The following is a 17,226-nucleotide window of genomic DNA, read 5'->3' as shown; positions in this document are numbered from 1 at the left end:
GTGCAATCTCGGCTTACTGTGCCCTACATTCTATTACTCTGTGTGCATCTGCCCCACTCCCATGCCCTTCCGTACAGCCAACAGGAGGAGGCAGGACTCATGTTCCATTCTTCCCTGTGACTGATGTAACCTTCATTCAGTATTTTACACTAAGGTCATTTAGCCTTTTCTTATATTTCCAATGCAGATAGATATGTAATTTAACAAATAAGGAGGCACCGTTTATTTATAAAGCTTTGTTGAAGAGAAAAGGGGTGCTTATAAATTCTTATATACAAAGTTTGTATAAATTGTATAAACCGTAGTTGGCATTTGAACTCAATACAGTGTAAAAACTAGTTATTATGAATATTTAATTTCTCTCTATCTGACTAGAAGAAAGGAAATCCAGAACACACAGCAAAGATTTGATTACAAGACGCTCATATAATACACACAACACACAACTACAAAAACATTACACAGAATTGATATTTAACTATGTGTATTTTCTATTCTATAAATGGTTATAATTCAAAATAACTGCTTTTAATTCATGTTAAAATGTGCCACCTGTTTCTAAAGTGTAACTTCTGGCTAACAAACCAAACAGCTGAAGAGGAATCAGGAGATCAGGAGATTTTTTTACCTTAAAGATTCATATCCAAACTAAAATAAGGTATGTGTGCAATTTAAGAAATTATATATATAAGAATTTATAAGCACCTATTTTCTCTTCAGCAAGGCTTTATAACTACACAGTATCTCCATATTTATTAAATCATATATCTATCTGCGTTGGAAATAAAAGAAGAGGCCAAGTGATCTTTACTTATTTGATACTTATAGGATATCCTGACCCAAACAGATTGCTTTCCCCTCGTAGGGAGAAAACAAACACACACACAAACTAACAGTCAAAATTTTCTTCTTAAACTTGAATCCGCTTTTATCCCTCAGGTAACTTTAATACTCAACCAATGGATGTTAACAAAAGCAGTAATGTGTCATGCTTGCTAAACGATAGACAGGAAAGAGCTTTCCTTAGTACACACTGACTTTTGAACTTTATTGATTCAATTTTATTGTAGTTTGAGGGATAAAGCATGGTAATTTTATATACATGACTACACATATATGCATGCACACACAAATGCTAGTCTCTTTTTAAGTAAGAGTAGTCACCCCAAACCTCAAATACTTTCTCTTGGATGGCTGACACAGGAGATACAACTATAAACCTTTTTTTCCTTTTCTTTTTTTTTTTTTTAAGAAGGAGTCTCGCTGTGTTGCCCAGGCTGGAGTGCAGTGGTACGATCTCGGCTCACTGCAAGCTCCGCCTCCCAGGTTCATGCTATCGAGTAGCTGGGACTACAGGCGCCCACCACCACGACTGGCTAATTTTTGTATTTTTGATAGAGACGGGGGTTTCACCGTGTTAGCCAGGATGGTCTCGATCTCCTGACCCCGTGATCTGCCTGCCTTGGCCTCCCAAAGTGCTGGGATTACAGGCCTGAACCACCGCGCCCGGCCAAGCTTTTCTTTAAGAAAGACTCATAGACAAAGTCAGTGCCCCTCCAATGGTTAATCAGAAATATTGTGAGCTTATTGTCACTTTCCAAGGACCGTGGAGGACTCGTGTCTTCTGACTGATGTTCCTCCAGGAAATGCCACCTGAGAGCATGGACAGACTCCCCAGCCAATTTTAACTAGAGGGAGTTTAGAGTCTCTACATTACAGAAATATGCAATTCAGAAGAGGTAGTTAAAAAATTAAAATAGCTTGATTTTAACCATATAACAAGAAAAAGCTAAACAATTGTAGTGTTTTTCTTAAAGGAATGAATTTTTAATCTTATAAAATATTACAAATGTAAATTCGGGAAGTGTAATATGACTTAATGAATCTTAGCCAAATGAAGCTAGAATGAGTAAAATAGTAAGGTGGAGGGGGGGGGGAAAGCCCAACTCAACGTATCCCTGAATTTTAAGAAGGTTTTGATAAAATTTTGGATTTACTTAGCCAACATGAATACTAACAACTAATCTACCATCATGCTGAGGAGAAAAAAAAGCAATATAAAACTATGATTGCAAAATAATGGAACTCCTTCTAAGAAGAGTGACTAACACACACACACACACAACTACCATTTATAATAATTAAATTAGATATATTAATAGAGAGTAAAGTTGTTCCGTGCAACAAAATTCCCAAATAAAATGCCCTTCTCTGGGGTAACTGGAGTCAGAACAGGTGTGGTGAGGGGTTCAGCCTTTAGGTGAGTGTTCAAAATGTTTCTCCAACCAGATTTCGTCATGGCTGTAGAAAGACCGTTTGACATTTTCCAAGCGGTCAGTCTCATCTGGTTTTCAGTTCGTTAAAACATAGCCCAGCTATAATCAACTATATTAGATTAAAAGTTTGAAAATGTTGGCTTTTAGAAACAAATAAATTCAGAGTTCCTTAAAAAAATTCTTACCCATACTTATTCTAAAACCAAATAAAAGCAATAAAACACAAAAACAAAGAAAAGATACCTTATTTCTTCTTTAGTGATATCCCTTCATGTAATCAAAGAAAAAAAAAGTAGAAAAGCAAATGAAAATGCAAATAATTTAGCATCTAGAATTTTACAAGAAAGAAAGAAAAAAGCCTCAGCAATTCCAGATGTTCTCACTTGGTCCCTGACTTCTTAACTTCCATTCTTCCTTCTGTTCCCCCGTCATCTTTCTTGTCTCTGGACCCTTTCCCCCAGACCCTGCCTTTCTTCCATGGCCACCTCCTCAGTCTTCCTGGACACTAGTGACACTATCAGTCCCTTTAAATATAAACACATATCTCACCTGAATAAAATAAAATAAAAATGCATATCTCACCCGAATGGTGCCACTTGATATCCTAAATCTTGGAATGAGTACCTGAAGTTTCAACCCTCCATCTCAGCATTTATTATGAGGGCTTGTTTGAAAAAGCTTTGAGTCTCACTCTCCTGAGAATCTCATCAACAGATACACGTAGGAGATGAAGTTCATTTGATCTAACCCATAAAACCTAATTCATCTTTTACTTTCAACAATTACCTGCATTTGGGATGAAGAGAGTCAGACAGGACCTGCTGAGCTGCTGTGGCATCCCTTTCTGCGAAATACCTGCAGCGGGGGAGGGAAAGAAAACCGTAACTCTGTACTTGCTTACTTGCTGAATATATTCATTTTAATCCAATTCGAGGTCATTCTGAATTCAGAGATGGATACTGGCATAAGGTTATTACTTGTTTCAGCTCCTCCAGGGAACAAACAGTTTTTCACAACAGAGTTTTCGAAATGTAATGACATGGTAGAGTAGCTGTGAAACCCGCACAGATTTAGGAATGTATCCAGTAGATTTTGAAAATTTAATTAAGAACTTTGCCATTACCCAGAGAACCAAAGATTTTATTATAAAGAGGGGTTATAGAAGAGGGGGTCAAATAGTTCGATTTTTGGAGGCCTTCAGAAGGCAGAAGCCTCGGTTAAGGGACATGATGAGAGAAAGAAAAGACTGAAGGAGATGAGAGAGGATATGCTTCGAATACTCACTGGGAATTTGAATTCTGGATGAATGGAAAATATCTTTTGAGTTTAGATATGTTAAAAACAATAACATTTTATTCTAAAGGGAAAAGGGTAGTTAGGTTTCCTAATAAACACAAAAAACTGCACACCCTCAAAAATAATCCGTTAAAAAGTACTTCATAGAGACAATGATAAAACAATAGCATCTATTATTTAATGTGATGTGTGTATATTTCCTGCATAAATCCAAAGGGTAAAAGAAGTTCTTGAATTTCCTCTGAGGAAATTTCAACCCCAAGTCAGCAATTGTAATGCACACATTCACAGTTGTTAATGAAACGGAGTTTCTTTTCATACTTTTGTCGGTTATCTGAGTTTCCTCTTTTATGTCTCATCTGTTCATATTTTTTGGCTCAGTGAGTCTAAAAATGACCTCAAATAAAAAAGACAAATAACCTTATAGACAACAATATACTGAACATAGATCCTTTATCATTTATGTGTCAGTCTTGTCTCTTTTTACTTTGTTTATGGGGCTTATCTTACTGCAGTTTTCAATTTTAATGTGTGAAATTTATTTCTTCTTTTCCAGTGGATGCTTTTTTTGCTCGTGTCTTTAAGAGATCTCTCCTCAGTCAGATATCTTGATTTTCTTCTAAAAGTAGGAAAGACTTGTTTTGGACTTTCAGCTTGTGAACTGAGGTGACGTAGTGATTTAATTTTATTTTATTTTTCTCAGTGGAAGGCCAATTGTCCCAGTTATTCAAAAGCTGACTCTATTCACTTATCTGTAACATTGTCTTTGTCATTAATGTTTACTTTCCGTTCATTAACATTACATTAAAATGTTTCATAAAAGAATGGGTGATTATTAAACTTCTTAAATTTAAAATAAAGGGAAAGATCTAGGGGAAAATGGGATGCCACCAAAATGACTGAGTAAGGCTTAACTTCTTTTAAAAATACATCACTGCCCTAATAGGGTAGCGTCAAAGGACACAAGAATCAACTTGAAAGGACTCTTTGGCTCAAAAAATAATGACTATACATGACTGAATTAAAGCATGAAAAAAATAACAAGTACAATTAGTTGAGTTACAATAAACATATAGAAACATAGGAGTTAACAAATGGTGTTTTAAAAATAGAGAGAGAGAGCAAAAAAAAAAAAAAATTGATCACTAACAGGGGAACGAGGCAACCAACTCCTGACTCTGAGAACTGGCAACCAAATGCAAAAATTGAATATCTGTCCTGCCTATATTTCAGAGAAACCAAATAACTATACTCTATAAGGAAACGAAGTCTTTAAAAATTCCAGCCAAAAATTATAGGAAAAATAACAAAAATAGAAAAGCACTCTTTATACAATTAATTAATCGGTTCAGTAAAGATCATAGAAGGAGGACTTTACACTGGCGGCATCAGAATGGGATTCCTCTGATTTGTTGCAGCACAGCGCTGAGAGTGGAGGGACATGGAAGGCCTCCCGCTGTGATGTCAACCTGAATCTCTTCAGGCCTGTCTGCATACCTCCAATTTTCAGGAAATACAGGGGATGGATACAAGTGTAAACAGGCAAATCCAGACCATGGGACATATTACAGGACAACTGATCTGAAATCCTGACATGGAGAAGGGGGCAAAAGGAAGGGACAGAGCAAGAGAGACCCATCTAATTTAAGAACAACAAAGGGCATAGTTGGAAGTGCATAGGATAAACCAGCCATAAAAAGTATTTTCGAGAGAACTGGGAAATTTGAATATGGACTGGATAAAGATGACATCAAGGAATCACTGTTAATTTTGTTTGATGTGATAATGGCATTGTGGTTAATGTGAGGTAATATTGATATTTTTTAGAACTACATATTAACATATGAAGGGTGAAATGATGGTGTAGAGTTTTCGTTAACACCCTTCTGCCAAAAAAATAATGTTGTGAATATTTCAAAACCTCAACAATTACTGAATCTGCATGATCAATACAAGGGTGTTCTTTACAATCTTCTCTGTTTTTACATATGTGTGAACATTTTAAATAATAAAACAATTTGTAAATATAGTTGAGATTTGCTTTAAAAATCCATGAAATTTGCTGAAATACAAGGAAGGCTACTAGCAGACACTTTTAACATTTTATGAACCTGGCCTCTCAGGGAATTTGAATGTTTTCTTAGAGTCTTATGGGAAGTAGCTTTTGAAGCTAATTACTCAGCTTTTGCCATTTCAATATGAGGAGACCAAAACATCACTCGATCAGTCAGCTGTCCTTCATTTTACTTACTGCAAATTGTACAGTCCCAGAAGTCCCATTCCTCGAAAATCTGTTTTAGGATCATCACCTTGGAAACCAATTTCACACCACTGCTTAGAAATCCGAGATTCCAGTGGAGTATTGGGCTTCAAGAATTTCCATAACTGTAGGAAAAAAAAAGAGAATTACCGTGTTGATATACACTCACAAATACCCTTTCCTATTGGTTCAGATTTTGTAAACTACATCATTAGGAGGAGCTTTGCAAAGCTGAATGTATGCAAATACATTACAATTAAAGATGTGGTCATCTTTCAATTATTTATGACAGCATTTCTCAGAGCATGATCTGAAGCCTCCCTGGAGGTTCCCAGGACCTTTCCAGAGGGTCTGAGAGATAAAAATAAAACCAAAAAACTACTATTTTATAATAAAAGAAGAGGTTATTTGCCTCTTCTCTCTCATTGTCTCATGAGTACATAGTGGAATTTTTCCAAAGGATGCATGATGTGCTGTGATATCTTTGCTCTGAAGGCAATGGATTGAGTACTTACATATTTTAATGTTTAAAATCTTTCTATTTTAATTTTGAATAGGAAATTACATAGCAGATAGGTAGGTAGGTAGATAGATAGATTAGATAGATAATCTCTCACAAAAAAGCTCTTTGGTGCTCTCAAAAATATTTAAGAGTATAAAGAAAAGAGAGAAGTGGAAAAATTTCAAGGCCACCTATTATTATTATTCAGATTCTCGGAAAATGCTGTAATATTATATCAAAACTTTTAGCAGCATTATTAACCAAAAAAAAAAAAAAAAAAAAGCGAACTGACATGAGTTTCTTTTTGCTTTTTTATTCTGGAGACAGAGTCTCACTCTGTTGCCCAGGCTGTGCTCTTAAAAATATTTAAGAGTATAAAGGAGTGCTGTGGTGTTATTTCAGCTCACTGCAACCTCTGCCTCCTGGGTTCAAGTGATTCTCCTGTCTCCATCTCCACAGTAGCTGGGATTATAGGCATGCACCACCACACCTGGCTGATTTTTGTATTTTTGGTAGAGACGGGGTTTTACCACATTGGCCAGGATGGTCTCAAACTCCTGACCTCAAGTGATGCGCCTGCCTCGGCCTCCCAAAGTGCTCAGATTACAGGCATGAGCCACCACGCCCGGCCGAGTTTCATTTTTTTAGATCTCACCTATAACAGGAGTGAGAGTAAATATTATCGTGTTGCTAGAGGAAGCAACATCAGTAACGTTCATGAATAAACCTCAAAATGTATTATTATCTTTAAGAGTTACCAAAAGTAATTTCAGTTAAAATCAATTTTATTAATATATTACTGGACAATTGTAAATTTTAAGCATTATACTCTTTACTGCTTAATAAGCTGGTTCTATTTTTTAAAGTTTTCTGTAGAAAGATTCAGCACATATTACTTGAGAGAGACTCTGAGAACCATAGTTGTATAAATACGTAATGCTGAAACTCTTAGTTTTTTCTAATAGAGATGGGCATGTAAGTAAGTTTACTTTTTAGACTTACATCTTCATTACCAACAGGGTAAAACACAAATGTAAAATTTCCTTACTACTATTTCAGAAATAATTCAATTTCTAAATTGCTTATTCTACATTACGAAGCTTAAATGAAACAGTAATACACAAAATACCTTGCTAAATCAAATTGTCACATACCTGACACAGTGTAAAACATAATATTCGATGACAGAAAATACTAATAAAAGCTGTTATTCATTTTACTAATGTTATTTTACACATTAATCTAATATTACTTATTATTCACATTATACAATATTTTATGTTAGTGCCACAACAGGTAAATTCGATTTGTCTAAAGGGCGAGAGAAAAAGGGTAAAAAGGAGGTAAATCTCTCACGCTTGAAAGCAAAATATCAAGCATGATTTACAAAATCTCTTTTTAAAGAATTCATATAAGAATATGCCAGTGCTCTGCATTCATCAAAACGGAAACTGGTCCCGTACGGTGGCTCACGCCTGTAATCCCAGCACTTTGGGAAGCCGAGGAAGGTGGATAAATTCAGGTCAGGAGTTCGAGACCACCCTGGCCAACATGGTGAAACCCCATCCCTACTAAAAATACAAAAAATTAGCCGGGTGTGGTGGCGCATGCCTGTAACCCCAGCTACTCGGGAGGCTGAGGCAGGAGCATGGCATGAACCCGGGAGGCGGAGCTTGCGGTGAGCCGAGATCGCGCCTCTGCACTCCAACCTGGGCACAAGAGCAAAATTCCATCTCAAAAAAACAAAAAACAAAAACCAGAAACTGTTTGAGATCATCAGAAAAGACTAAATGAGACCAGGAAATCGTCACTGGGGAAAGGTTTATTTTAAAAAATCCTTTAGAGGGCCGGGCACGGTGGTTCACGCCTGTAATCCCAGCACTTTGGGAGGTAGAGGTGGGCGGATCACGAGGTCAGGAGATCCAGACCATCCTGGTTAACACGGTGAAACCCCGTCTCTACTAAAAAGGCCAAAAAAAAAAAAAAAATTAGCTGGGCGTGGTGGCAGGCGCCTGTAGCCCCAGCTATTTAGGAGGCTGAAGCAGGAGAATGGCGTGAACCCGGGAGGCAGAGCTTGCAGTGAGCCTAGATCGTGCCACTGCACTCCAGCCTGGGCGACAGAGTGAGACTGTCTCAAAAAAACAAAACAAAACAAACAACAACAACAACAAAAAATGTTGGAACTGATTTTTCACTTTAGGAACTGATTTGGTGACTGACACGAGGGGAAAAAAGGAAAAAAAAATGTAAAACTTGTCACATTCATTTGAATAATAATGTGAAGTCATTTCAGGGCCCTGCACAATTAAAAAATATCTTATTTTATCGAATGAGTGCAGCAAGATGGCAAAAGCAGGTGCTTCATTTCCGTAGGTGGGTGATAAACCTCACTCATTAGGTGAATGCTTAGTGTGGGATGCTTAGTAAATGCTTAGTAAAACATTTGAATAATAAAATGCTTTGGTTTTTGTTTTGTTTTGTTTTGTTTTTCACAGAGACAGGGTCTCACTCTGTCGTCCAGGCTGGAATGTAGTGGCATGATCTCAGCTCACGGCAACCTCTGCTTCCTGGGTACAAGAGATTCTTGTGCCTCAGCCTCCCAAGTAGCTGGGACTACAGGTGTGCACCACCACGCCCAGTCAATTTTCGTGTTTTTTTTTTTTTTTTTTTTTTTTTTTTTTTTGGTAGAGACAGGGTTTCGCCATGTTGGCCAGGCTGGTGTGTCAAACTCCTGACCTCAAGTGATCTACCTGCCTCGGCCTCCAAAATTTCTAGGATTACAGATATGAGCCACCATGCCCGGCCTGAATAATAAAATGCTTTAAAAAGAAATTTCATTTTAGTAATTTTATGGATCATGAAAGACTAGAATAATGGCTAAAAAGTGTTGTTAATCTTCAGATGATAGCACTGTGGTCATGGCAGAGGACATGGCAATGCTGAGGTGGACCAGGCTGGGCACCTGGCCTGATGATTCTTTTGATGAAATGACAGTATGCTAGCTGTTCAGCAGTATATGCAACAGAAGATAAGAGAAGATTGCTCCAATACTGACAAAAATCTTGAACCACCTGAAGGCCAAGATGCAGGTATATGGAAGTATGAACATTTAAGGCAATTCTTCCTTGAGCTAAATGGACTTGCTGTCAAACTTCAGACTGAATGCCATCCAGACACTTGTATTCAAATGACAGCAACTGAACAATGGATTTTTCCTTGCGCAGCTCATAAAAATCCAAGTGTTCTACTACAGACTAGACTAGACACAGACTTGATGGTGCTGTGTCTTCTGAAAAGCAATAACTATTTCCCTAGCAGGGTTAGTATAAAGGAATCATCTGTAGCAAAACTTGGACCAGCATACGCGGTGGCTCACGCCTGTAATCCCAGCACTTTGGGAGGCCGAGGCGGGTGGATCATGAGGTTGGGAGATCGAGACCATCCTGGCTAACACGGTGAAACCCCGTCTCTACTAAAAATACAAAAAATTAGCCGGGCGAGGTGGTGGGCGCCTGTAGTCTCAGCTACTCCGGAGGCTGAGGCAGGAGAATGGCGTGAACCCGGGAGGCGGAGCTTGCAGTGAGCCGAGATCGCACCACTGCACTCCAGACTGGGCGACAAAGCGAGACTCCGTCTCAAAAAAAAAAAAAAAAAAAAAAAAGATTTCCAGAATATTTTCATATGCTTTTTTTTTTTTTTCCCCCTAGATGGAGTCTCATTCTGTCGCCCAGGCTGGAGTGCACTGGTGTGATCTCAGCTCACTGCAACTTCTGCCTCCTGGGTTAGAGCAAGTCTCCTTCCTCAGCCTCCTGAGTAGCTGGGATTACAGGTTTCAGCCATAATGCCCAGCTAATTTTTGTGTTTTTAGTGGAGATGGGGTTTCACCATGTTGGCCAGGATGGGGTTTCACCATGTTGACCAGGCTGGTCTTGAACTCCTGACCTCAAGTGATCTGCTGGTCTCGGCCTCCCAAAGTACTGGGACTACAGGTGTGAGCCACTGTGCCTGGCCACGTGCTTCTTTTTATTACTCTAGATATTGGATGAATACGAAAATGAAACATTTTTGTGTCATTTTGTATCACTGTTTGTGATAAAAGAAAATTTGATGTCCAAGGATAACCTGATTGTACCAATTTTAGAAGAGGAAGTTCAGAATTCAGTTTCTGAAGAAAGCAGCATGAAGGGGAATCACAAAGAAAAATATACCGATCACATGATTAACATTAATTATGTATGGTACGTATCATCTTAGACCCATCATCATCATCATCAATCCTATATCCATATTCTAGCTTCTTTGTTTAGTATAGTTGTCTGCTGTGTTTGCCTTTTAAAATGGGAAATTTTTTTAAGGTTATTCATAAGCTGTATATTCACCACTGTGGCACTCATTATTTTTAAATAAGATTAGTATTATCTGTTTATAATGTCTGTTAGTAAAAGAACTTACAGTTTGGTAAAATTGCTGCTAACCAATCATTGGATTACAATCCTCATCAGACAAACCCATGTATTAAAAAACGGGTGAGTCGACATGGGTGGCTCAGGCCTGTAATCCCAGCATTTTGGGAGGCCAAAGCAGGTGGATCATGAGGTCAGGAGTTCAAGACCAGCCTGGCTAAGACGGTGAAACCCCGTCTCTACTCAAAATACAAAAATTAGCCAGGCACGGTGGTAGGAGCCCGTAATCCTAGCTACTTGGGAGGCTGAGGCAGAGAATTGCTTGAACCCGGGAGGCAGAGGTTGCCGTGAGCCGAGATGGCGCCACCGCACTCCAGCCTGGATGACAGAGTGAGACTCCATCTAAAAAAAAAAAAAAAAAAAAGAAGAGTAAGCTCATATGATCCATTTACTAAAAAGGTAGTAATGTTTTCCTTTGATTTTACCTCTTAGTTTAGATATTCTAAATTCTATAGTACATAGTTCCATCTTCCCTGAAACTCTTTAACTCATTTAGGGAAATGAGTTTTTAATATGCATATAGGATTATGTATAATCTAAGTGCAAATGAAGCATTAGTAATACTTAAATAATCTTACTATGCTACATAAAGTATATTCTAGGCTAGCATACTTGAACAGGATTTACCTTCCTGCATCAGTGGATTGTTACATATAAGAGGGTGATGATAAGGCATGTAAATGATGTTTCCACTGAAAAGCTGCCCTGTCTGCCCTTTCTCATTTCCCTGAACTCTCTTCTCCAACTAGCTTAGCTGAAAAGCTTTTCACCAGACTGTGATTTCGTGGTGGCTTATGCCTGTTTATATTTGTATTAATTGCTTACCGATTATACCTCATATTAGCAATTACATTACACTATAGGAAAAACGTATTGGCATACTCTGCCTATCTTGGTTTTACTAAATTGTGGTAACTACTTAGAAAACAAGTTATTAAACTAGTTTGATTCTTCCTGTTAGCTATATATACATATATATATGTGTGTGTATATATGTGTGTGTATATATGTGTGTGTGTGTGTATATATATATATATATATCTTTTTTCTTTTTTGAGACAGAGTCTTTCTCCATCACCCAGATAGGAGTGCAGTGGCACCATCTTGGTTCACTGCAACCTCTGCCTCCCAGGCTCAAGCAATTCTGAGTCTGAGTGCCTCAGACTCCCAAGTAGCTGGGACTACAGGTGTGTGCCACCACGCCTGGCTAATTTTTGTATTTTTAGTAGAGACAGTGTTTCACCATGTTGGCCAGGCTGGTCTCGAATGCCTGGCCTCAGGTGATCTACCTGCCTCGGCTTCCCAAAGTGCCTGTTAGTAATATTAACCTTTTCACCTAACCATCTAGGCAGCATTAAATAGGACTGAAGAAATATTGTAGTATTTATTTTATATCCCCTCTCCACAAAGTTTATGTTTGAATTATATGCACACATGAGATTCACTGCAATGATTCACAGGTTTTAAGGGTGTTGATGAATGGTCATACATTTACTGGACTTTGTTATAATTCAGTGTCCTAATAATGATTCAAATGCAGATTGAATAATTTTATAATCTATTGAATGCTGTTTTTGATAAAGCACAGAAGGTTTTATTGCTAAACTGATTTTAATGAGGCACTAGGGTCAAAAAATTGTACATGTTGTGAACAAAGTATTTAAATCCTTCTTTTAAACAGATTTCACATGAGGAACTTCTTTTTCATTAAAAAGGTCATTTTGAAATTCAGATGAAAATGTATTCATCTTGTTTTTTTTTCAGACTTAGGGAATAATTTGTACCATATTATGAAACAAGAATGTACAGCAAAAATGTGGGACTAGTAGTATACTGAGAGTATGTATAAATAGTTTATGCCTTTCTGAGCCTGCCAGTCCTTTTGGCTTTTAACAGTACCCAGCAGCCACAGTCATTATTGTACCCCTTAAGAATTCTTATGTCCACAGTGAAAGGAATGTTGACTTTGAAGTTATGCATTTATATGAATGGTACTGTAGACCAATGGGAATAGTAATTTTTAAAATAAACTTGCTAAATATTGAGAGGCTAAACCAGTAGGTTAATAAATATATGTAGCAAATAAAATAGTCAAACTTATTTTGGAAGATGAAAGCCCATTATGCTAAAATACTTACATGAAGTACAATTATCTGTATATTTCCTATTTTAAAAAAATCTTGAGCCAGGTGCCGTGGCTCATGCCTATAATCCCAGCTACTCAGGAGGCTAAGGTTGGAGAATTGCTTGAACCCGCGAGGTGGAGGTTGCGGTGAGCCAAAGTTGCACCACTGCACTCCAGCCTGCATGACAGAGTGAGACCCTGTCTCAAAATAAATACATATAAAATAAAATAACCTTGAGCTATTTCGATTCTCTTCCAATAGGTAAGCTCTTCCCTGAAAAAATAAGAGTAGGGGATGGGGTGCTCATGCACTAGGAAGCCAACTTCAGATCTGAGAAACGGTGGTGGCTTATGGTGGGGACTCTGAGGAATCCTCTCATCTAGGACTGTGCTACTGGGAGTAGTTATTACAAAGCCACCTGCCAAGCGGAGGAGACTAGGGGCTAGGAAAAGTGATTCCTACAGCAGAAGACAAGAAACAGATGTGGAGACTGCACTCTGAGTCAGATTGTTACCCTCACAGACTGCCCTCTCTACTGAACTCTCTTCATTTCGAACTGAAGCTTTACACAAGTTTATTTGAACACTTCTGCCTGGTCATGAACTCTCTGCAGAACAGAAAGGGAAGGTGATTCGTCTACCCTTGAGCTAGAGCATTCAAGGAGAAGCAGCTTCTCACCAAGGTCACCATGGGATTGCTCTTTCCATCAGGAGAGGGTCTTTAATTCTGGACTTTATGTTTTTCATTAAATGCATTAATCCACCTAGAATTTTGTCTTCATTATTAATTTGGTTGGAACACTTTTAATAGAAATGTCTATATAAGTGATTCATATGGACAGTGATATTATTCAATTTCATCCCAGGCTATGTTCAAATGATCATAAAATCTGGACTTTGAAAATAATTTAGAACTCTAGTAGCACTGATAACACTCTCCTATGCTTAAAAAGCCAAGCGCTTAAACATGTGGCAATACTATATATGACCTGTGCTTAGAAACTAGAGGTCAGCAAACATGTTTTTACATTTAACTTAATTTAATTATTATTATTATTATTATTATTATTATTATTATTATTTTTAGAGCTAGGGTCACACTCTGTTGCCCATGCTAAGTGCAGTGGTACAACCATAGCTCACTGTAGGCTTGACCTCCTGGGCATAACTGATCCTCCTGCCTCAGCCTCCCAAGTAACTGGTACTACAGGTGGACATCACCATGCCCAGCTATTTATTAAATTTTTTGTGTGTGTGGAGATGGGGTCTTGCTATGTTGCTCAGGCTGGTCTTGAACTCCTGGGCTCAAGTGACCCTCCTGCCTCAGCTTCCCAGAGTGGTGGGATTACAGGTGTGAGCCACTGTGCCTGGGCACAAACTTTGTAAAAGACCACTTGACAAATATTTTAGGCTTTATGAGCTGTATGGTCTCTGTTGTAACTACTTAACTTTGCCTTTAAACTAGGACAGCAGCCATAGCAGCTATAAATGCCACACACAAATGCATGTGGCTGTACTGCAAATATTACTTGTAAAATGGGTGGTATGCCAAATTTGGTTTGCAGGCCTTGGTTTGCTGACTTTTGCTCTAAACGGTTCTGTGAAGTAGCTAACAAGGGTATTATGACCCATTTTAAAGATGAAGAAGCTTAAGCTCAGGCAGTGAAACACAAACCATGGGTCAGACCTGGAAAGACAAATGTGAACAAGATGTGGTTTGTCTCTCAAGACCTAGTGCAGTGTGGTAGCTCAGAGCGCTTAGCTACCACGCTATGTGAGCTCGCACAGCCACTTCACTGCTCAGCTTCAGTTTCCTCATCTGAAAAATGAAGATAAGAGCAGTGTAGCACAACAAGGCTACTGTGATAATGAAATGAAATAATGCCAGAAAACACTGACTGTAACAATTGGCACATACTGAACACTCAATTAATGTTTTATTATTTCTGATTTTATTATCATACTTGAAACTTGAACAAACTGAAGAAGAGAACAAAGATTCTCACTCCTAAGTTTGCTTGGGGAGCTAGTGAAGATTTCAAAATTCTGTGAGTAAGGATTTAAAAAACAAGCTGGCTTCTGCAGTGACAGTAATAGGTAACAGAGGGAACAGCATGAACAAATTCCTGGGCATATGGTATGGCACGGCTTATTCTGGGTCATGGTGAATGGCAGAGCATGGCAGAAATGTACTATATGTGATGAGGATACAGGAGCTGTAGCTTCAAGAAATACATTGGAAAGCCTCCAAAATGACATGCTAAGATGCGTGGGCTTTCTACTATAGGACATAGCCTGAAGTTTCTAGTCTAGGGAATAACAATGAATATATCTGTGTTTTGAGAAAAAAAAAATCCCTCCAACAGTATTTCGGATGATGTGAGGGAAGAATCTAACAGTTACTGGCATAATTAAAAGGCTGTCACAGCCCAAGTTGGAGATGATGGCTAGAATAAGGCATTGGGCATGGAAAACATTTCAAAGATACCTTAGGGTGCTGTATGGATAAGATTTAGTGATTTTTGTTTGTTTGTTTTTTGAGATGGCGTCTTGCTCTGTCACCCAAGCTGGAGTGCAGTGGTGCGATCTGGGCTCATTGCAACCTCTGCCTCCTGGGTTCAAGCAATTCTCCTGCCTTAGCCTCCTGAGTACCTGGGATTACAGGCATCTGCTACTGTGCCCGGCTAATTTTCGTATTTTTAGTAGAGACAGGGTTTCACCATGTAGGCCAGGCTGGTCTCAAACTCCTGACCTCAAGTGATCCAGCCACCTCAGCCTCCCAAAGTGCTGGGATTACAGGCGTGAGCCACCACATCTGGCCAGATTTAGTGATGTTTTTTTGAAGATGTAGAATATGCCCCAATTGGATTGTAAGCCACTTGAGGGCAGAAATGATGCCTTTCCCCAAAGTACCTAATGCAGTAATGAACAGCCCTGACTTTATAATTTACCAGACATGTGAATGAGAACCTGAGCTAAAATGCTTACAGTTTTCTCATCTCTAAAATAAAGATAGCCACCATTTCCTTGCCTACCTCATATAGCTGACAGTTTAAATAACACATAATCTAATCATAGCCACAGATGAAAGTCATATACAAGTTCTTGAGATGTAGCTAATGAACTATAATAATTCATGCATTCACTCATATTTGTTGAAAACCTACTATGTGCCAGCCCACATACAAGAGATCAGCTAAAGATGGTGCCTAGCAGGCACCTGGATGTCACTCATTCTGAGGGAACCTCAGCTATTCTAATACATTGTTCAGGCTCTTGTGACTATCGGTTAATTACAACACCTCTTTTCGCTGTCACCTCTTATTTCCTATGTTTGGGTAATTTTGTTGAACTACCTCCATCAGAAAATGGTCAGAAAAAAAAAAAAGGCAATACAAAGAGATAAAATTCAGTCAGCAGGTTAGCTAAACTTCAGCAGGGAGAAAAGGAAGAAGAAAAACTATTGCCAAGAATGAGGTATCTTTAATTTTTAATGATTTACATCAGATCCAGCACTAATTAACAGAGACAAATGAGTCATTTGCTTAAGTACTTACATACATAAAAACACACTCCTTCACACAAAAACACAACAGGATACATTTTTGAAATTACATGTTCTGTTGACATTTTTCAATAAAATAAAGGCAGCTAAACAAATGTTTTCTTACAGTTTTGTTACTGCCTGTTTGAATTCTAAGAAAAGGCAAGGAAGTACCCTAATGCACTCTAATTCTAAAGAAGCATCTGTTTTCAGAAATGAATTTATAAAACATTTCTGGTAAGTATGTAGTTCTTAAGGGTAGTCTTAATTATTGGGGGGTCTTAATTTCTTTAGCCCCAAACTCAGTGTTTTGAGGGAAAGTATTACTGATGTTTTTTAATACACCATCAGATCCTGTAAGATTTTTAAGCTTTTGCTTTGACAGCCAGGAGTATTCATAACTTCATATTATTTCTCCAGAAGTTCTAGTGTGCCAAATATAAACCTTTACCTCTTCTAATACTCTCTAAGTTGCATGCATAAATAATCAGCATTAAGATCTTGGGTAATTTCCCAAGAGGGCCGTTGCTGAGGCAGAAACCGACTTTATCTTCTCTGATGTGTATTAAAAGTCATAAATGGGAATCCCAAGTCACTCTTTGACAAATGCTATTTCTCCTGTTGGCTTTCAATGCATGTTAAACAATCTAAACTGAAGCCAAATGCGAGAGCCCACAGAAATCACCTCTGATGCTTTCTCAGATTACAAAAGAAAATTGGCTTTGGACTTAACTTCTCACAGGAATTTTCTGATGAAAAA

At 38.2% G+C, this 17,226-nt stretch overlaps 1 protein-coding gene across 4 annotated transcripts in view; it reads right to left on the bottom strand.

Moving 5' to 3' along the window:
• Positions 1-17,226, bottom strand: part of LOC105493664 (ELMO domain containing 1) — a 75,005-nt gene that overhangs the window by 13,229 nt on the left and 44,550 nt on the right. For 3 of the 4 annotated variants that reach the window (XM_011761504.3, XM_011761503.3, XM_071075530.1), the window contains 3 exons: positions 5,824-5,957; positions 3,063-3,131; positions 2,520-2,543 (listed from right to left, as the gene is read on the bottom strand). In XM_011761504.3, the coding sequence (XP_011759806.2) occupies positions 2,520-2,543; positions 3,063-3,131; positions 5,824-5,957 (227 nt within the window). The remainder of the gene's footprint in view (positions 1-2,519; positions 2,544-3,062; positions 3,132-5,823; positions 5,958-17,226) is intronic. The other variant, XM_011761505.3, reaches the window with a different exon arrangement.

Source organism: Macaca nemestrina, chromosome 12 (assembly GCF_043159975.1).
Source record: "Macaca nemestrina isolate mMacNem1 chromosome 12, mMacNem.hap1, whole genome shotgun sequence".
Classification (NCBI taxonomy): Eukaryota; Metazoa; Chordata; class Mammalia; order Primates; family Cercopithecidae; genus Macaca; species Macaca nemestrina.
Note: the sequence above shows the minus strand (reverse complement) of the source record. Positions and strands in the feature narration are given on the sequence as shown.